Source organism: Oratosquilla oratoria, chromosome 14, assembly GCF_046742065.1.
Source record: "Oratosquilla oratoria isolate Oo_2021 chromosome 14, ASM4674206v1, whole genome shotgun sequence".
NCBI classification, from domain to species: Eukaryota; Metazoa; Arthropoda; class Malacostraca; order Stomatopoda; family Squillidae; genus Oratosquilla; species Oratosquilla oratoria.
This window is the reverse complement of record NC_134790.1, coordinates 19,422,628-19,444,762: the sequence shown is the minus strand read 5'-3', so window position 1 is coordinate 19,444,762 and position 22,135 is coordinate 19,422,628. Positions and strand designations below refer to the sequence as shown.

General features: G+C 39.2%; 1 protein-coding gene across 4 annotated transcripts in view; it reads right to left on the bottom strand.

Moving 5' to 3' along the window:
* The window catches only part of LOC143032778 (TRAF3-interacting protein 1-like), a 45,954-nt gene that overhangs the window by 6,368 nt on the left and 17,451 nt on the right, over positions 1 to 22,135 (bottom strand). For all 4 annotated transcript variants that reach the window (XM_076197798.1, XM_076197800.1, XM_076197799.1 and 1 more), the window contains 7 exons: positions 19,829 to 20,017; positions 19,357 to 19,708; positions 8,916 to 9,059; positions 8,678 to 8,792; positions 6,242 to 6,436; positions 5,862 to 5,976; positions 2,392 to 2,500 (listed from right to left, as the gene is read on the bottom strand). In XM_076197798.1, coding sequence (XP_076053913.1) covers positions 2,392 to 2,500; positions 5,862 to 5,976; positions 6,242 to 6,436; positions 8,678 to 8,792; positions 8,916 to 9,059; positions 19,357 to 19,708; positions 19,829 to 20,017 — 1,219 coding nt within the window. The remainder of the gene's footprint in view (positions 1 to 2,391; positions 2,501 to 5,861; positions 5,977 to 6,241; positions 6,437 to 8,677; positions 8,793 to 8,915; positions 9,060 to 19,356; positions 19,709 to 19,828; positions 20,018 to 22,135) is intronic.

The following is a 22,135-nucleotide window of genomic DNA, read 5'->3' as shown; positions in this document are numbered from 1 at the left end:
TGAGGACTTTTGTTTCATGGTGTAAATGGTCTGTAGGTGATGTATTTGTGCAGCCTGTAATTGGTCCTGGTTGTAGTGACTGGTGGCTTATACGTCACTGGAAATCTGCCACCACCCAGTAAACAAACCCAGGACTTCCCACTGTCTTGGCGGGCATGCTTACCAATTACACCAGTCATCTCTGGTGACCACTTGCACAAATGGGCATCTTTCTGGTACTGTTTTGGTGTGGGGTGTTGATCTGAACACAGGCATGCCATTCCATTTCTTACTTGTCTTTGAAGTTAGTTTTTTCAGCTGGTTTGACTTTTGGGTGAGTTTGGTAGCATTCTGTGGAGTGCTTGTTTTGCAATCTGAACGTGTTTTTATAGAAATGTATTGTGGGGTACTGGTGAGTCAGTTATTACAGATGTTTGATTAAAATACTGCTGAGGGTTTTTATATTGCATTTAGTAGGCAGGGTTTGTGTTGTGATGTGAGGGGTAGATAGGTTAAAGGGTTTATGACAGTGAGTAATAAACAGTATTATACCAATATTATGCAGCATCAATCTGTGTTTCCACCTCACTATCTGAAATAGATTTCTACCCCACTGGTCCACAAAACAAAACTTAAGGCAAAAATACTCGGAGAAACACCTCACAAATCGTGTAAAAATAATCAAGTCATTTGTATATTTGTGACCCTCTTCCCACCTGCACTTTGAGATACCACTGATACATTTAAGAACAAGACAGTCTTGTCTTATCCATGGCCATCTCGTGACTATTGATGGTCCTCCCAGCTACCTCCTTTGCTATATCATACATCTTACTTCAATGGGACAATGGAAAAACAAGAGAACATGAAAAGAAACTAAAAAAGAAAGGGAAAAAAAAAAAAAAAATTACCGAAGAGATGTGGAGAGAAAAAAAAAAAAAAAAAAAAGCTTCCCACACAGTGATATATACTTGGAACGAATTAGACAAAGAAACAGTGTGTGCAAACACTATTCAAGATTTTAAGAAAAAACTTGATACTGCGAGATACAAAGACGGGTCACCACGAGCATAGCACCCTTCCTGTATAATACAACTAGGTAAATAACCTATTTACATAATACCTTACAACAACCTACAACTTCCCTACTGCCCCACTCCCCCCTTGTATAATGATCACACATCTTTTTAGGAAAATTAACATGCCTCTATCTTATGTACACATTTTTCTAAAGAGATGGGACTTCCTTCTAAACTATGATTACCTCATTCCATGTACACCTGACATATCAACATTCCTATGAACCTAATATATTTCCCAGCAATGGTGTGCTATTGATCACATGACCAGAAGTGCTGGCAAATTACCAGCAACATACATACATACATATACCAAGGCTTTTTCCCCCTTCCAAGGGAGGTAGCCAAAAAGGGAAAGGCATAAAAACACTCCCACCCATTTCATCCCTAAATACACTCCACACCCCTCCCACCCTTCCTCTCATCTGAGCACCTCCTGGATGACGGGTCATCCCTGCACCCTGCCCACCGCCCTGGGTCAGAAGCAGTGTCGCAAGACACAGTACATCCACAGCAAGGCCTCTTCATTTAATCGGCGACCCCCCCTCTCCGTCCCCCTTTGCATATAAGGCGAGGACGGGGAGAAATCCCTTCGGGCTGCGTCAAAATTTACTCACACATACTACCCCACCCCCACCCCCCCCGCCCATTCCTCCTCATGCAGTCACAACATCATCCATATACAACCATTCTCCACTCACCTCTGTCTTCCGTCCTCTCCCTTCCTTCCTCAACAGACCTTCCCCTCTTCCCCAAAGCCCCCTTCCCCCCATCCATCCACCGCCTCCTCGGACGTCCCCTCATGTACCCTCCCTCCACATCTTCCTTCCATACCTCTTGTACTAGTCGTTGTTCACACATTATATATGGGGCGCCCCTACGGACCAGAGCCACACATCATTTTGTCTATGATAGAAGAAATTCTGTTCATAGAGAAATGATGACACTTTTATACTATGACTGTCCCTCCGTTATGCTGTCCCCCAACCCCTTGTTGCTGTCCTGTACCATTTCTCTGAGTATTCTCTTTCTGATTGGGGGATTTCCCTGTGGTGGGGAAAAGAATACTGCCACCAAGTCTCCCACTTGGATCGTAAGAGGCGAGAAGAAAGGGACGGGGAGAGTGTCTAGGCCTCCTTCTCCCTGGAGCCCCAAGGGGCAAATTCCTAAAAAACAAAGGAAATTACCAGCAACAAAACCCAATACTTGTTTCTTCGGATTTCCTTAGTGATGTGATCATTTGAACTCTTCTCCAAACGTGTCATGTCTCAAGACAGCTATTATATTTGTGGGCATGTTTTAGCTTTGTGCTACATGTACAAAAATTACTGACCCTTGTTCCCTCTTAAGTGTCTGAGATAGACTCTTGTTCTCATCCTTCCACATATCCAGCTCCTTCTGCATTGAATCTAAGTCTTCTTGTAAGTAGTCCAGCATCTTAGCTGCAAAGAATGAAATAAAAATCTGTTAGATATCACACAATGCATTTTTTTTAACTCCATCAATAAACCGATGTTCTTTGACTGAGTACAATTGTCTAATATTAGCCAGAGCAATAATAACGGGTGCCTTAATTTTTACTGATTTGTAACATGTAGCTACAGTCTCCAAAGTGGCTAACAATGACTCTCAGGGCCTCCAATAGATCTTTCTATAATAAAATTTTGACTGTAGTCATTAGTGCGGGGCTATTTTTTCTGTAAATGGCAACTGCTCATTTCCTATTAGTTTTATCTATCCCTCTATATATCAAAGGCTTTTTCCCCATTATAAGGGAAGTAGGGATGTGAAAAAGCACATACCAACTCCGACCTTTTCCACTCCCCTCCACCACCCCTTCCTCCCTCTAATCTTAGCTCCTCGAGGATGACAGGTCATCCCTGTATCCTGCCCACTGCCCTGGGTCAGAAGCAATGTAGCAAGACATTATTAATACTGATGACCCACTTTCGGAGAAGAATAAGCGAAAAGAAGCTGAAGGAGGAGTGGGAGGGAGTAAAGGATAGAGCAGAGATGGGTGTCGAGGAGGAATGGGGATGGTTCAAGGAGGGAGTCTTAAAGTGTGCAAGGATGGTGTGTGGAACAAGAAGGACAGGGGGAAATAGAAGAAAGGGTAGTGAATGGTGGGATGAGGAAACAAAGAAGGTTGTAGAAGAGAAGAAGCGAGCATTCACAGATTGGTTACAAAAGAGGACAGGGGAGTCATATGAGACGTACAAAGAAAAGAAAAGAGAAGTAAAGCAAAAGGTAAAGGAGGCAAAGAGGAGAGCAGATGTGAAATGGGGTAGGAGTATGACAGAAAATTTTGAAAGTAATAAAAAGATGTTTTGGAAAGAAATTAAGAGAGGAAGAGGAGGCGAATCAAGTAGGGAAGAAAAGGTAAAAGGTACAGATGGAGAGTTGATAATGGAAGAGATGGCAGTGAGGGGAAGATGGGCAGAATATTTTAGGGAGTTGCTGAATGTGAAGGAGGATAGGGAAGGAAAGATAGCTGCAGTGGGAAATACGAAGAAAATGAGAGTGATGAGTGAGGAGAATGGAGGAGAAATAAGGAAGGATGAGGTGAAGGCAGTTGTAAAGATGATGAAAGCAGGTAAGGCACCTGGTCTGGATGGATGTCATGCAGAATGTCTGAAAAAGGGAGGTTCAGTGATGGTGGACTGGTTGGTGAGATTATTTAATGTTTGCTGGAGAGAGGGTAGAGTACCGGAGGACTGGAGTAGTGCCTGTATAGTTCCTCTTTACAAGGGAAAAGGGGACAAGTGTGAATGTAGTAATTTCAGAGGGATTAGCCTGTTGAGTGTAGTAGGGAAGGCTTATGGGAGAATCTTAATTGAGAGGATTAGGAGAGGAACAGAAGGAGTAATTGGTGAGGAACAGTGTGGATTTAGGACGGGTAGAGGTTGTGTAGATCAGATCTTTGTGGTAAGACAGATATGTGAGAAAGCTATAGGAAAGGGGAAGGATGTTTTTTGGGCTTTTATGGATCTGGAAAAGGCTTATGATAGGGTAGACAGAAAGGCACTGTGGGAGGTTATGCAGATTTATGGGATAGGAGGAAAGCTTTTGGGAGCTGTCAAGAGTTTTTATGTGAGTAGTAGAGCATGTGTTAGGATTGGAAATGGAGAGAGTGAGTGGTTTGAAGTAAAGGTGGGACTTCGTCAAGGATGCGTTATGTCGCCCTGGCTGTTCAACTTATACATGGATGGGGTGGTGTGCGAGAGGTGAATGCTAGGGTAGTGAGTCAGGGATTGGAGATGGTTAAAGAAAATGGAGAAAAGTGGGAGGTGAGCCAGCTGTTGTTTGCGGACGACACTGCGCTTGTGGCAGGGTCAGAGGAGGGATTGAGGAAGCTGGTGGCAGAGTTTGGGAGAGTATGTGATAGAAGAAAGCTAAAGATAAATGTGGGTAAAAGTAAGGTGATGAGATGTACAAGGGGTGAAAGTGGCAGTAGACTGGAAGTGAACATTAAGGGAGAGCGACTGGAGGAAGTGGATAGTTTTAGATACTTGGGTGCAAGTGTAGCAGGAAAAGGTGGAGTGAAGGTGGAGGTAGAATGTAGATTGAGAGAAGCGAGTAAATGCCTTGGTGGTTTAAAGAGTGTAATGAGAAATAGACATTTGGGAATGGATGCGAAGAGGAGACTGTATGAAGGAGTGATTGTGCCAACAGCACTGTATGGGGCAGAAACGTGGAACATAAGAGAAGAAGAGAGAAGGAGTTTGAATGTGTTTGAGATGAGGTGTCTGAGAAGTATGGTGGGGGTTACTAAGCTAGATAGAGTGAGAAATGAGGAGGTGAGGAGGAGAACAGGGGTGAAAAAGGATTTGGGAGAGAGGGTTGATGAAAGAATATTAGGATGGTTTGGACACATGGAAAGAATGAGTGAAGAAAGACTAGTAAAGGAGGTATGGAAGGCAGATGTGGAGGGAGTGAACATGAGGGGACGTCCTAGGATGAGGTGGATGGATGGGGTGAAGGGGGCTTTGGGGAAGAGGGGAATGTCTGTTGAGGAAGGAAGGAAGAGGACGGAAGACAGAGGTGAGTGGAGAATGGTTGTATATGGATGATGTTGTGACTGCATGAGGAGGAATGGGCGGGGGGGTGGGGGGTGGGGTAGTATGTGTGAGTAAATTTTGACGCAGCCCGAAGGGATTTCTCCCCGTCCTCTCCTTATATGCAAAGGGGGACGGAGAGGGGGGGTCGCCGATTAAATGAAGCGGCCTTGCTGTGGATGTACTGTGTCTTGCGACACTGCTTCTGACCCAGGGCGGTGGGCAGGGTGCAGGGATGACCCGTCATCCAGGAGGTGCTCAGATGAGAGGAAGGGTGGGAGGGGTGTGGAGTGTATTTAGGGATGAAATGGGTGGGAGTGTTTTTATGCCTTTCCCTTTGTGGCTACCTCCCTTGGAAGGGGGAAAAAGCCTTGGTATATGTATGTATGTATGTATAAAGATCTGTATATTTCGATCACTAACTGTGATCCTTTCAGCAGATCTTTCACATCTGCTGAAGAGGATCACAGTTAGTGATCGAAATATACAGATCTTTATACTTTCGCTTATTCTTCTCCGAAAGTGGGTCATCGGTATTATTTTACAAATGTGCTACGACATAACTTTGTTGTGAAGACATTAGTTAGTAGCCAAAAAAAGTCTACACTATAAAACAGAACACCCCACTGGTTCTTCCCAAAGAGATTCATGGGAGAGCCAAAAAACTGTTGCTGGCTACCAAGGAGCCATAGTTTTCCAGTCAATGAAAACAAAGGCAGGAATTATAATTTCTAGTTGATTAACTTACCTAGAGGGTTAACGGATCTCGTGAGTGACTGGATGTATCCACTAAGTACTTTGACATCCTTCTGAATCTGCTCTCTTTCTTTTCTCCTGTTAGCATCACTTAAGAAACTTTGTTCCTGAAATCAAAATGTTGAAATAAAGAAGAAGAAAACAAAACAAACAAAAAATTACGATATAATTGGTTCCAAAAAGTATTGATACACTGAACTCCCTAGAGTATATTGATTATACCAAATATGAAATTACATAAAATGAGAGAGATAGGGAGAAAAGGAAAGGGAATATGGGGGAAGACGCGAGGACACGAAAAGAGTAACTAACGGCAAATGGGTTCAACCAGAACTAATTGTACTGGATAGTGCACAACCAGATTTGCCTTACAATATGAACAGATCGATGCCCTGGGGTTTCGGGTGAATAAGCTGCTCTTCTTCCGTCCTCCAGTTCTTTCTTGGTCTCCAGGATTTGTGCAACAAGCAATCCTGCTTCTCCAGCATCGCCTTCTCCGTCTGCTCCATCGGCTATAGCTGCCATGACTGCAGCAGCTCCCTGAGTGTCCCCGACAGGTTCTTCATTCTGAGAATAAAATGTTGACATCAGAATAATCAAATATTTGAGAGGTAATGTACAAAAACGGGAGAACCCTGAAATGAAACAAACCCATTCACTTCACCATTTGAAGACTTCCCATTTGGAGAGATTTCTAGTTGTTGAATATTTATATATAAATAACTTGTAAGAACTACCTAACTATGCATCCACAGCATGGTATCCAACAATTAAGAAGAAAAGATATATAAATAGATAAATAAACAATGCATTAACAATAATTGGCTGCACTAAAACAGCATCAATAGAGCAGCTATACTTGGAAACCAAAAGCTTTCCCATGGAGCAGCACATCACATCAAAATGCAGCCCACTGAATGAAGGAGAAGGGGGAAAAAAAGGGGGGGGGCAGTATTCTACTCCAATATCTACATGAGCCTCTCACCAGCACATCGTAATATATATAATACCTTTATCTCCCCTTTTAGGGAGGGAGGGATGGAATTAAACCATATCTCTCTATATACCTTTATGTCTGTTGAGGAAGGACGGGAGAGGACAGAAGACGGGTGAATGGAGAATGGTTGTATATGGATGATGATGTGATGCACGAGGTGGAATGGGTGGGGGGATGGGGGGTGAGGTAGTATGTGTGAGAAAAATTTGATGCAGCCTGAAGGGATTTCTCTCCATCTTCCCCTTTTATGCAATGGGGGGACGGAGAGGGGGGTCGCCGATTTAATGAAGCGGCCTTGCTGTGAATGTTCTGTGTCTTGCGACACTGCTCCTGACCCAGGGCAGTGGACAAGGTGCAGGAATGACCCGTCATCCAGGAGGTGCTAAGATAAGAGGGAGGGTGGAGGGGTGTGGAGTGTATTCAGGGATGGAATGTGTGGGAATGATTTTATGCCTTTTCCTTTTTGGTTACCTCCCTTGTAAGGGGGGAAAAAGCCTTGGTATATGTATGTATGTATGTATGATCTATATACCAAGGGATTCTTCCTCCTTATAAGAAAGGTAGCCAAATCAAAGGCACACACTCCCACCCATTCCACTCCCATCCACCATCCTTGTTTCTGTCTCATCTTAGCTCTTTGTGGAGGTCATCTGTCTCCTGCCCACTGCCCTGGGTCAGAAGCAATTCAGCAAGACATGGCACATCCACAGCAAGGCAGATTCACTAAATCAGTGACCTCCCTCTTCATCCCCTCGTGTGGAAATTAGAGAAGACGGGGCTATGTCAAGATATCATCCACACAACCACTCCCCCCCCCTCTACACACACACTCCCTTACCCAACACATAGAAGAGAGAGAAGATGGGGAGAAAATCTTTGGCTAGCATCAATGCATCATTCATACACAACCATTGTGTATATGAGGAGGAACAGAACTAATGAAAAAAACAAATATGGTGAATTGAATAATTAGTAGTATTTGGAAATTGGTGAATTGAGTCACACCACCCATTAATACATACATATATACATGTACCAAAGGGAGGTAGCCAAAAAGAAAAAGGTATAAAGACAATTTTCACCCATTCCATCCCTATTACACTTCACTCCCCTCCACCCTCTACCATCCCTCTTATCTTGGCAACTCCTGTATGACAGGTCATCCCTGCATCTTGTCCAGTGTCGCAAGATGCAGCACATCCACAGCAAGGCCGCTTCATTAAATCGGCGACCTCCCCTCTCTGTCCCCTCATGCAGAAAAGGAGAAGACGGGGAGAAATCCCTTCGGGCTGCATCAAATTTTTCTCACACATACTACCTCACCCCCCATCCTCCCACCCATTCCACCTCATGCATCACATCATCCATATACAACCATTCTCCATTCACCCGTCTTCTGTCCTCTCCCATCCTTCCTAAACAGACATTCCCCTCTTCCCCAAAGCCCCTTTCACCCCATCCATCCATCTCATCCTAGGTCGCCCCCTCATGTTCACTCCCGCCAGATCTGCCTTCCATACCTCTTTTACTAGTCTTTCTTCACTCATTCTTTCCATGTGTCCAAACCATCCCAATATTCTTTCATCCACCCTATCTCCCAACTCCTTTACCACCCCTGTTCTCCTCCTCACCTCCTCATATCTCACTCTGTCCTCATTAATAGCCATGATAAAACCCAAGAGGAGAAAATTATCCTTTTCAGAAGAAAGTCTATAATGATGTCAGATTCAAACCTGGGTCTACATGTACAGTTTAAAACACCTGCCACAGTGACAAATATCTGATAAGTAAAAACTAAAAGAAATACTAACAAATTCTGGTTCCACAAGAGGCTGTGATTCTTCGACAACAAAGTGCTCATCATCATCATCATCATTGTGGCTCTGGTCAAGGATCACATTGGCTACAGGTTTGCTGGTTCCTGGTCTGTATTTACATTAAAAGAAAAAAAGAAAGAAAAAAAAATTGTAGTTAATTTGACCCTGTCATACAAACATAACAAATATGCCATTTTTGCTACAAAAAATAATAAACAGGTATTCTTTTCACCTTGGCTGTTCTTCCTGTGGAATTTCCCTTCGCTCCCTAACACGTGGTGGTGCAGGACGGGCACTAGGTGGTCGGGCTGATCTTAGACCTGTACGTGGTCGTTTACCTCTACCAGTAGCTGGGCGAATGTCGACATCTCCACCACTTTATACACAAAATTTCATCATTACAATCACGCTTTTATAAAAACAAAAAGATTTACACTACAGAAAAATAAGACGAGTAAATAAATTAATAGCTAAATAAATATATAAAAAAAAGTTTACCGTTCTCATGTTTCAAACTATAAATATTGTTGCCACTGGAGGCTCAGATACATATCAAAAGGGTGGACAGTATAGAAATCTAGTTTAGATAGGATATTTAGAAAGGGAGATTCAAGGACAGAGGGTATGAATACAACTAGGTAAATACAAAGATTGATCAGAGGTTTAGAAGAGGAAAGGCACAAAGAAACGTAAGACCAGGTTTAAATCTATAAAGTCTGATGTAGATATAGGATTACAAAATGGAGTAAACAACACTAGGGGATAGAAAAGAAGGATATCATATTGTATAAATCGGTGGTTCTTAACCTTTTTCAGTGTCCGTACCCCTTGATATCTCAGAACATTTTCTCGTACCCCCATCCAATATATCTATATACAATGCAAACATAGGAAAAGAATTAGTGATACAAACCTTGCTGAGAAATTATTACATAAATTCAATTACTGAACAAAGGTACTTTTTTTATTTCAAATTAGAAATGTCAATTAGTAGGATACAAGACAAGTACATTATACATTCTCATGGTATGTATACAATACATTGCACTGGCCATCATGTCTCATACCCCCAGGTTTAAGGTTTTGTACCCCTTAGGGGTACAGGCAGTAGTGGGATTCAGCCGGTTCTTACCTATTCGCAAGAACCGGCTCACGCAAATTTGTCAGTTCGGCGAACCGGCTAACTGGCGAACCGACTAGTTGCTCAGCTGGTCAGTGGTCTTCTGCATCTCATCCGATAAGTACCGGGACGGTATGTTTCGTAACTTTCGTTAGTGATTCATTGCATAGTTTATTTACACAAGTGGTTACCAGTTTTTTTCATGTATATAGTGCTTGGTTTCTCTGTATATTTGTGTTATTAAACTACATTTTATTATAACTATGGACATACATACACGCACTCTCATACACACTCCTTAGGCCTACCCACACAAACATGTTTGTTTATAAATAACACAAATGCATTGCACACATGCACACACATACTCATGTACATGTACACACACACACACTTTCAACGAACGGACGGCTTGAAGAACGTTCTGAAGAAAAGTGCAGATTGTGGATCCCAACGCAAAGAGAAGTGCCTTTTTGTATTTACAGGGTGGGGGGGAAATTGCTCGTGGGGTAGTGGGAAAGTAAGGAAAGAGGAGAAGGGGAGGGATTGCTGGGGAAATGGAAGGTGATGAGGAAGTAGAGGACTTGGCCCAAACAGACCGCCGAAAAGTAAACAAGCGACCGCAAGACCAGCTCGAAGACGACGAAATGTCTAATAAGAATGTAAAGATTAGAAGTATAGATAGGAGCAATACAGTAGAAAGTGATGAGAATATTTTCAAGGGATTTAAAGAGGGTGGGGGGGACACAAACCCCCCCCGACTGACAAGACTAGAGGAGAAGGTTGATAAGGTGATCGAGGACTTGGAGAGTAGGTTAGGTCATATGAACACCATTTTACAAAGGGTTGAAAGATTGGAAGAACTAGAAAAGGCAAATAAAAACTTAACTGATGAAATAGAAGACCTAAAAAGACAGTTAAGAGAAGTAAAGGTGGAGAATGAGGAATTGAAGAAGAATAGTAAAGAAAACAGAGAGACAATAGCTAAAGAAACTAAAAATTGGAAGACAACCCAAGAAGGAAATAAGGTTTCATTCACTGACATAGTCAAACAGCAATTGAAAGAACATACTGAAGACTCAGTTATTAAAGTGATGAGACAAAAGGAGAATATAGTAAGAGATTTAGCAGACAAGAAGAAATGTATAATTATATTAGGAATGGAAGAGAAACACAACACAGATAGAACCACAAGAATCAAAGAGGAAAATGAAAAGTAAGCCAATTACTAGAATCAGTTCAGGAAGATGAATTTAGACTCGGAAAGTATACCACAGACAATACCAGACCAATTAAGATTAAATTCAAGTCACAAACAACGGCAGAGAATATCTTATCCAAAACAGGGAAACTAGCAACAAGTGAACAATATAAAAAGATATGGATACAAAGGGAAATGAATAAAGAGGAAAGAGAGGCAGAAAAGCAGAAAAGACTGGAAGCTAAGGCAAAAAACGAGAACAGAACGGAGTCAGAGAAAGAGAGATTCTATTGGAGAGTAGTGAACATGAAACTAAGGAAGTTCGACATACAAAAGAAAAACATAAGGGAAACAGAGAACACAATGGAAGTGGCAGAAAACTAAGAGTGTCTTACACAAATATAGATGGACTAATAACAGGATTGAATGAGCTGAATGATTATTTGAAGGAAAAAGAACCGGACATAATGGGAATTGTAGAAACAAAATTAAAAGGCCCACTACCACCCAACAGTGTAGGACATGATGCATACAATTATTGGATTAGAAACAGAGAGAAAAAACAAGGGGGTGGAGTTATGTTCCTGACTAAGAAGGATATAAACGTGAAAGGTGTCATATATGGAAAGAATACAGTAGAGATGATTATGATAGAAATGGAAGACAGAGATAAGAAGAGCAGAAAATTTGTGATAAATTATGTGCCTCCGAAAACAGCCTCATGGGAGGAGAGTGAACATAAAAGTATGTTAGAGGACACAAAGATAACATTAAATAAAATAATGGAAGATGGAGGAAGAATAGTTATGATGGGCGACTTTAATTGCAAAGAAATCTGCTGGGAAGAAATGACAGTAAAGGGTGGAGATGACTCATGGGGAAACGCTCTACTTGAGATGATTATTGACCACACAATGACACAATGGATACAGGAGAACACTAGGTATAGAAATGAAGAAGAACCATCGAGACTAGACTTATTAATTACATCTGAACCTAGAATAGTGGACAAGATTGAATATAAAACACCAATAGGTAAAAGTGACCACATATTGATTGAACTGGAACTTAATGAAGAAAAATATATCAAAAGAAATGAACAATATAGAAAAGGAAGAATGATGTATGAAACAACAAACTTTGATAAAATAAGAGAATTCTTTCAACAAGAAAACTGGGAAGAAATATACAAAGAAGAAACATCAGTGGAAAAGAAATGGAATATTTTGACAAAAATTTACAAAAAAGGAGTGGAAAAGTATGTCCCAAGACAAAAACAAGAAAAAGAATATGTAAAATGCTGGTACAACAAAAGTTGTAGGGAGTTAAAAGACAAAAGAGACAAAGCCTGGACCAGATGGAAAAAAGACAGAAGACCTGAAAAATGGAAAATATATACCGGTTATAGAAATGAATATGTACAAATGTGCAGAGAGGAAAAGAGAAAATATGAAAAAGACGTCATAGAAAAATGTAAAGATCAACCAAAACTATTCTACAGATTTGTAAACAATAAACTGAAAAACAAACAGGACTTGGAGAAATTAAGACAAGGAGGAGTTGAATACACTGAGGAAATGGAAATGGCAGAAATTATGAACAAACATTTTAAATCAGTGTTTACAAGGGAGAACATACAACCTGAAGAGATCGAATGGAAAGAGAAAGTCCCCCCTATAGAAAAAATAGAAGTATCAAAGAATGAAATATTGATACACTTGAGTAATCTTGATGTCAGAAAATCGCATGGACCAGATGAAATAGCAAACTGGATTCTGAAAGAATGCAGGAATGAACTGGCAGACAAAATACATAGCATAATAAGCAGTTCCTTGAAAGAAGGAAAAGTTCCAGAAGATTGGAAAAAAGCAAATATAGTACCTATATATAAAGGAGGAAATAAAGAAGAACCTACCAACTATAGACCAGTCTCTCTAACAAGTACAATAGCAAAAATTTGTGAAAGAATGATCAAAAGTAGATGGGTAAATTACTTGGAAAAAAACAACGTACTAAATCCAAGGAAATTTGGATTCAGACAAGGACGATCATGCGTCACCAATTTAATATGTTTCTATTCAAGGCTAATAGATATAATACAAGAAAGAGATGGATGGGCTGATTGTGCATTTCTAGACCTTAAAAAAGCTTTTGACAAAGTACCACATAAGAAGTTGCTTAAGAAACTAGAATCTGAAGGAGGAATACAAGGTAAATTACTAAACTGGATGGAAGACTTTTTGCAAGAAAGAAAAATGAGAGTAGTGATAAGAAACCAGCCCTCAAAATGGAATGAAGTAATAATCTGATTCCCTCAGGGAACAGTCCTGGCCCCAATAATGTTTGCTATATATATTAATGATATGGATGAAGGAATTGAAAGCTATATGAGCTTCTTTGCAGACGATGCAAAACTACTGAAAAGAGTGAAAACTGAAGAAGATTGTGAATCACTACAGAGAGATCTAAATAAAGTACAAGAATGGAGTAGGAAGTGGGAGATGGAGTTCAATACAAAAAAGTGTAGTATAATGGAATTTGGAAAAAGCAAAAACAGAATAACAGGATCATATAATTTGGGAGAAGAAGGAATAAAAAAAGTAGAAAATGAGAAGGACCTGGGAGTCATTGTTATGAATAATATGTCACCTGAGAAACATATAAATAAGATTTTTGGAGAAACTTATAATTTAATAAGAACAATCAAAGTGGCATTTACATACCTGGATGAAGAAATGGTGAGGAAAATCCTAATCACCCTGATAAGACCAAGATTAGAATATGCAGCAACGATATGGTCACCAAGTACAAAAAAATGTATAAAAAAACTTGAAAGAATACAAAGAGCAATTACAAAATTGGCACCAACACTCTCAAAACTATCATATGAAGAGAGACTACAAAAACTTGAACTACAGACACTAGAGCAAAGAAGAGAGAGAGGAGATTTGATAGCTATTTACAGAATCATGAAAGGCATAGAAATTACTGATAGAGAGAATCTGATAAAATGGGATGACAGAAATACAAGAGGACACGGAAAGAAAATAAAAAAAGACAGCTATAGAAGAGATTTGAAAAAGAACAGCTTTCCACACAGAGTAATAGACAGTTGGAACAAGTTAGATGAGAAAGTGGTGTGTGCAAAAACAATACATGAATTTAAAAATTGTTTAGATAAAATGAGAAATGAAGACGGGACCCCACGAGCATAGCTCCCCTTCCCGTAAAATACAACTAGGTAAATACACTTCAGCGAATGGACGGCTTGGATGACGTTCTGAAGAAAACTGAAGTCTGTGGATCCCAACGCAAAGAGAAGTGCCTAGTGTTTTTACAGGGTGGGGGGGAAATTGCTCGTGGAGTAGTGGGAAAGTAGGGAAAGAGGAAAAGGGGAGGGATTACTGAGGGAAATGGAAGGAAATGAGGAGGGAGTAGACTTGGCCCAGCCAGACAAGCGAAAGGTAAACAAAAGACTGAGTGAGGATGAAATGTCTAATAAAAATGTAAAGATTAGAAGTATAGAGAGGAGCAATACAGTAGAAAGTGACGAGAATATGTTCCAGGGATTTAAAGAGGGTGGGGGGGGACACAAATCCCCCCCCCCCCCACTCCCCCAGGACTGATAAGACTAGAGGAGAGAGTTGATAAGGTGATCGAGGACTTGGAACGTAAGTTAGGTAATGTTGACTCCATTTTCCAGAGAATTGAAAGGTTGGAACAACTAGAGAAGGCTAACAGAAACTTAACTGAAGAAATAGAGGACCTAAAAAGACAGTTAGGAAATGTAAAGGGTGAAAATGAGAAATTGAAGAAGAATAGTAATGAAAACAGAGAGAAAATAGCTAAAGAAGCTAAAAATTGGAGAACAACCCAAGAAGGGAATAAGGTTTCATTCACTGACATAGTCAAACAGCAATTGAAAGAACATAATGAAGACTCAGTTATTAAAGTGATGAGACAGAAGGAGAATATAGTAAGAGAATTAGCTGACAAAAAGAAATGTATAATTATATTAGGAATGGAAGAGAAACATAACCCAGATAGAACCGCAAGAATCAAGGAGGAAAATGAAAGAGTAAGCAGTTTATTAAAATTAGTCCAGGAAGATGAACCAGAAATTATAAAGGAAATTGATGAAAAATTCAGACTCGGAAAATATAGTACAGATAAGACCAGACCAATTAAGATTAAATTCAGGTCACAAACAACGGCAGAGAAAATTCTATCCAAAACAGGGAAACTAGCAACAAATGATCAATATAAAAAGGTATGGATAAAAAGAGAAATGAATAAGGAGGAAAGAGAGGCAGAAAAGCAGAAAAGACTTGAAGCTAAGGCAAAAAACGAGGAAAGAACGGAGTCAGAGAAAGAGAGATTCTATTGGAGAGTAGTGAACATGAAAATAAAGCAGTTCGACATACTAAAGAAAAACATAAGGGAAACAGAGAACACAATGGAAGTGGCAGAAAACTAAGAGCGTCTTACACAAATATAGATGGATTGATAACAGGATTGAATGAACTGAATGATTATTTGAGAGAAAAAGAACCGGACATAATGGGAATTGTAGAAACAAAATTAAAAGGCCCACTACCACCCAACAGTGTAGGACATGATGCATACAATTATTGGATTAGAAACAGAGAGAAAAAACAAGGGGGTGGAGTTATGTTCCTGACTAAGAAGGATATAAACGTGAAAGGTGTCATATATGGAAAGAATACAGTAGAGATGATTATGATAGAAGTGGAAGACCGAGATAAGAAGAGCAGAAAATTTGTGATCAATTATGTGCCTCCGAAAACAGCCTCATGGGAGGAGAGTGAACATAAAAGTATGTTAGAGGACACAAAGATAGCATTAACTAAAATAATAGAAGACGGAGGAAGAATAGTTATGATGGGCGACTTTAATTGCAAAGAAATCTGCTGGGAAGAAATGACAGTAAAGAGTGGTGATGACTCATGGGGAAATGCTCTACTTGAGATGGTTACTGACCATTCAATGACACAATGGATACAGGAGAACACTAGGTATAGAAATGAAGAAGAACCATCGAGGCTAGACTTAATAATTACATCTGAACCTAGAATAGTGGACAAGATTGAATATAAAACACCAATAGGTAAAAGTGACCACATATTGATTGAACTGGAACTTAATGAAGAAAAATATATGAAAAGAAATGAACAATATAGAAAAGGAAGAATGATGTATGAAAAAACAAACTTTGATAAAATAAGAGAATTCTTCCAACAAGAAAACTGGGAAGAAATATACAAAGAAGAAACATCAGTGGAAGAGAAATGGGATATTTTGACAAAAATTTACAAAAAAGGAGTGGGAAAGTATGTCCCAAGACAAGAAAAAGAATATGTAAAATGCTGGTACAACAAAAGTTGTAGGGAGTTAAAAGACAAAAGAGACAAAGCCTGGACCAGATGGAAAAAAAGACAGAAGACCTGAAAAATGGAAAATATATACTGGTTATAGAAATGAATATGTACAAAAGTGCAGAGAGGAAAAAAGAAAATATGAAAAAGATGTTATAGAAAAGTGTAAAGATCAACCAAAGCTATTCTACAGATTTGTAAACAATAAACTGAAAAACAAACAAGACTTGGAGAAATTAAGACAAGGAGGAGTTGAATACACTGAGGAAATGGAAATGGCAGAAATTATGAACAAACATTTTAAATCAGTGTTTACAAGGGAAAATATACAACCTGAAGAGATTGAGTGGAAAGAAAAAGTCCCCCCTATGGAAGAAATAGAAGTAACAAAGAATGAAATATTGACACACTTGGGTAATTTTGATGTCAGAAAATCGCATGGGCCAGATGAAATAGCAAACTGGATTCTGAAAGAATGCAGGAATGAACTGGCAGACAAAATACATAGCATAATAAGCAGTTCCTTAAAAGAAGGAAAAGTTCCAGAAGATTGGAAAAAAGCAAATATAGTACCTATATATAAAGGAGGAAATAAAGAAGAACCTACAACTATAGACCAGTCTCTCTAACAAGTACAATAGCAAAAATTTGTGAAAGAATGATCAAAAGTAGATGGGTAAAATACTTGGAAAAAAACAATGTACTAAATCCAAGGCAATTTGGATTCAGACAAGGACGATCATGCGTCACCAATTTAATATGTTTCTATTCAAGGCTAATAGATATAATACAAGAAAGAGATGGATGGGCTGATTGTGCATTTCTAGACCTAAAAAAAGCTTTTGACAAAGTACCACATAAGAAGTTGCTTAAGAAATTAGAATCTGAAGGAGGAATACAAGGTAAATTGCTAAATTGGATGGAAGACTTTTTGCAAGAAAGAAAAATGAGAGTAGTGATAAGAGACCAGCACTCAAAATGGAATGAAGTAATAAGCGGTGTCCCGCAGGGAACAGTTCTGGCCCCAATAATGTTTGCTATATATATTAATGATATGGATGAAGGAATTGAAAGCTATATGAGCTTCTTTGCAGATGATGCAAAACTACTGAAAAGAGTGAAAACTGAAGAAGATTGTGAATCATTACAGAGAGATCTAAATAAAGTACAAGAATGGAGTAGGAAGTGGGAGATGGAGTTCAATACAAAAAAGTGTAGTATAATGGAATTTGGAAAAAGCAAAAACAGAATAACAGGATCATATAATTTGGGAGAAGAAGGAATAAAAAAAGTAGAAAATGAGAAGGACCTGGGAGTCATTGTTATGAATAATATGTCACCTGAGAAACATATAAATAAGATTTTTGGAGAAACTTATAATTTAATAAGAACAATCAAAGTGGCATTTACATACCTGGATGAAGAAATGGTGAGGAAAATCCTAATCACCCTGATAAGACCAAGATTGGAATATGTAGCAACGATATGGTCACCAAGTACAAAAAAATGTATAAAAAAACTTGAAAGAATACAAAGAGCAATTACAAAATTGGCACCAACACTCTCAAAATTATCATATGAAGAGAGACTACAAAAACTTAAACTACAGACACTAGAGCAAAGAAGAGAGAGAGGAGATTTGATAGCTATTTACAGAATCATGAAAGGCATAGAAATTACTGATAGAGAGAATCTGATAAAATGGGATGACAGAAATACAAGAGGACACGGAAAGAAAATAAAAAAAGACAGCTATAGAAGAGATTTGAAAAAGAACAGCTTTCCTCACAGAGTAATAGACAGTTGGAACAAGTTAGATGAGAAAGTGGTGTGTGCAAAAACAATACATGAATTTAAAAATAGTTTAGATAAAATGAAATATGAAGACGGGACCCCACGAGCATAGCTCCCCTTCCCGTAAAATACAACTAGGTACAACTAGGTAAATACATAGCCTACACATGCACACACTACCCCCACACAAACATGCGTCCGTAAAAAAATACATACAACTGCACTAGGTTGCCCAAATCGAATTTTTTGATCACGAGACTAACTATAGGTTGGCACCCAGGTCTATACCCCATTTTTTTTTTCCACCTGACAATTTTTCAGGTTTTTCATATGTAAATATTTGAATATTTTTTACGTTTGGCAGCCAGAGATGCATTTTAAATATAATATTGTTAGTTTTCCATATTTCTAGTTAGAATATTTAATTGATAACAATAATATAAAGAAAATGTGGCTAAGAAGTGGTTGCAAATTAGTGTCAGATGGAAATACACCGACTATAACAATAAATGTGAAGCTAGGGGTTTAGGGTGAGTGGTAGCTATCTAAGTTAAAGATTTTCACATATTTCTAACAATTTTTTCTTTTTTTTTTTGTAACAGAACCGGCTGACGAAAAATTTGAATCCCACTACTGGGTACAGGTACCCCAGGTTAAGAACCACTGGTATAAATGCATTGAAGGCAAAGCAAAGTGTAACTAATCACAGGATAATAAATGAGGACATGAAAGCAAATTGTAAACAAAAATGGACAAAAGCAAAAGTTTGAAAGTGTTCAGGTTTTCAAACAGAATTATGAACATTCATAGTTATCAGCAGAAGGGTTGTGAATTCAGTACATATTGTACAGGTTTTCACATTGAACAATAGCAAAACTGGAGAAGGAATGGTTAATACAAGAATAAACTATCTTGTTGAGCTGAACTTGGTGCAAATTACCATATCGCCAGCCTCATAAAGAAAGTGCCTAAGTCATTTATCCAACTTTTCAGGAGATAAATTTTTTTTTTCTATTCTATAAATGTACATAATGTTCCTAACGTAGTTTTAACCTACTCAGACACTAACTAAAACATTGGGAATTGTACCACAGGGAGCAATGAAAAATGACTTGGGCAATTTCTTTATGAGGGTGACGATATACTATGCTAAATAGTCTACCTTGGAGGTATGGGTGTAGGACCTGACTCTGGAGGCAGTGCTGGTTGTCCTATAGGACCTACTGCCTTTAGTGGAGTTGGTCCTCGACCAGAATGACCTGGCCCTCGAGCAGATTGACGAGGTCCTCGGGCAGAATTACGAGGGGAGACTTCCGGAGCAGGGACAGTGGGAGGAGCAAGATTAGGGGAAGGATCTAAGACAGGCTCAGGATCAGCAATTGGAGGAACTGCATCAGCATTATCATCAGCATCTAGGTTAGGGGGATCTGGATCTATGTGTTTAGGAGATTCCAGCGACCCGACCCCAGAATCTGGACCTTCACGATTATGGCCTTCTTGTTGATGACCAGGGTCTGCAATCAAACAAAACAAATCACTAGTTCTGGTCTGTTGGAAAGCATATGTGCAACAGCAGTTATAGATCTAATTGCGTAACTAGAACAGAGTGCAAATTTTTCGTCACATGTACATACCATTCTCATGGGGAGCCATAGCTTTAAGAATAGCAGGATCAATATTATTGTTGTCTACTATGATGGCATCAAAATCGGCTGGCGGTTGCTCAAGGTTGCCCTCATCCTCCTTTGTGGGATCTTTCAGAGTCAGTAGAGATGCCGGCCCAGCAGATCCAATACCAGCATCTTCCGCCACAGAACGATGACCTGTATAAGTAAAGAACTTAGTATAATTACAGAATTATTTGTATGAATATTCTAGTTTCCAAGAGCAATAGTAAGCTACATTAATTCCTACATTTAATATGCCTGCTGATATACCCTCCCATAAACAGTGTAACATAGAGGCATATTTTACAGATTTTGTTCTCGATAATCTGGTCCCTAGATGAACAAAATCATTTGTCACATTAACAAAGTGCATGAAGCACAGATAGGATTGGAAGTATTCAGTTCTTGTCATTTAAGTACTTGAGTGAATGCATTTTCATATGAACTATTTTGTACTTAAGCCTCTGAAGTCTCTTATATTCATGTACAGTACATATATGTGCAGAGGTGTAGATGTGTGTGTGGGGGTAGGCGAGTGGTTAGTTGGAGCCTGTCACACTACTGTGGACAGCCACCACCTTGGTGGGGAACCTTAGGTCATGGGTATGTTCTCTTCTGCCACAAAAGCATGACCTGACTACCCAAACATGTCCAGACATGTATGGTTTGATACACTGAAAGCTTTAGTGTAAAGGTATTGTGCACATAGTAGTAAGGTGTTGGCCTGGCTTTGTGTGTGGGTATTGGCTGAACAAAGCATCAGGTAAGCCTGATAGTGCAAACGTGTGTTGTGATTCCATATAAAACCTTGTTAACAGTACCCATTTTTGTGTCGGAATGGAGCATTTGAACTTGGGTCGTTTGGATATGAAACAAGAGCAATACCCTTAGCAATCTGGGGCTCTCATTTTTTTCTTTAATTGTATTTACCTGACGGTAGTATATGGGGTTGGAACTACACTCCAGAGGTCGAATCTTTACCTTCACTTACAAAATTTTGCTTTGAATTTATTTATGTTGGCTTGGATTATTTCTTCTTACAATGTGTTCCACAAATTGTTGCATCTGTATGGGAAGCTATGCTTTCCAACATCCTTTGGGTAACCTGTCTTTTTCTTTCATCTCTTAATAACAAATCCTCTCCATCACTTTTTTTTCTTTACTCTATATATGTGGATATCCTAACAATCATAGCCCAGTACAGCAACTACAAACTGTCAAAAATGCAAATATACCTTGACAAACTGGAACTATGGCTGAGACAAAACAGAATGGCAGCTTTCCTTCAAAAATCAACACTGACACTGTTCACCCCAGACAAGCATGAATCGATGAAATGCCCAACACTCAAACTGAACAGCCAATTTCTACCACTGGACAAACCCCCTAAAATCCTTGGCCCCAATTTTGATATGCATGTGTCCTTTATCCCATACATCAAGGACCTGGAAGTGAAAACGAACAAACTAAACATACTAAGATCTATAGCAAGCACTGAAAGCAACACTAATACAAACAATTCATAAGAATTAAATTTGACTATACTTACAAAGATTAATTCCCAACAGTCAAGAAAATAAGACATTCTACAAACAAAACAAAGCTAATAATAACCAGATACACTAAAACCTCCCAAATAGAATACACATACACATACCAAAATCCTTCCAAAAACCTAGCACATAAAAATTATAGATACAAGGGCACTCTCAAATCCACTCATCCTCAGATAGCAAAAGCACATGCAAACAAATGGAAAAAAAAAAAAAATTCATACAACCTGCCAGATATACCTTACCCCTCCATACAGAAAAATATATAGATCATAAAAGCAAGCACTCTAAGACCAACATGCAAACTCCATATGCTTGACTACCTTAAACATCAGCCCAACCCTGAAATCCCTCCCATGACAAACAAGAACTGCCATTACTATCACTGTATTCAGGCCATCACCAATCATTGAAAAAGTAGCAACACAGAATAGGTCTCCCACAGACGCAAACTAAGTTAAAATCCTCGCAGAAAATAAAGAACACTTCATCCTATACTGTCCTACCCAGACAATACAGTTATCTCGTCCTTGAATGACTTGTGGGTTAACCCAGTGGGCATTGCTGGTTACCAGGGAGACATGGGTCTCCCATAAGAGACCTGGAGCAATAGGATCGATTGATATACAGGTACTCAATGTTTTTCTACTTTAAAATATCCAGATAAGTTCTTTTAAATACGCAAAAAAGAATACCTGAATATGAATTAATGTTTTCTTTA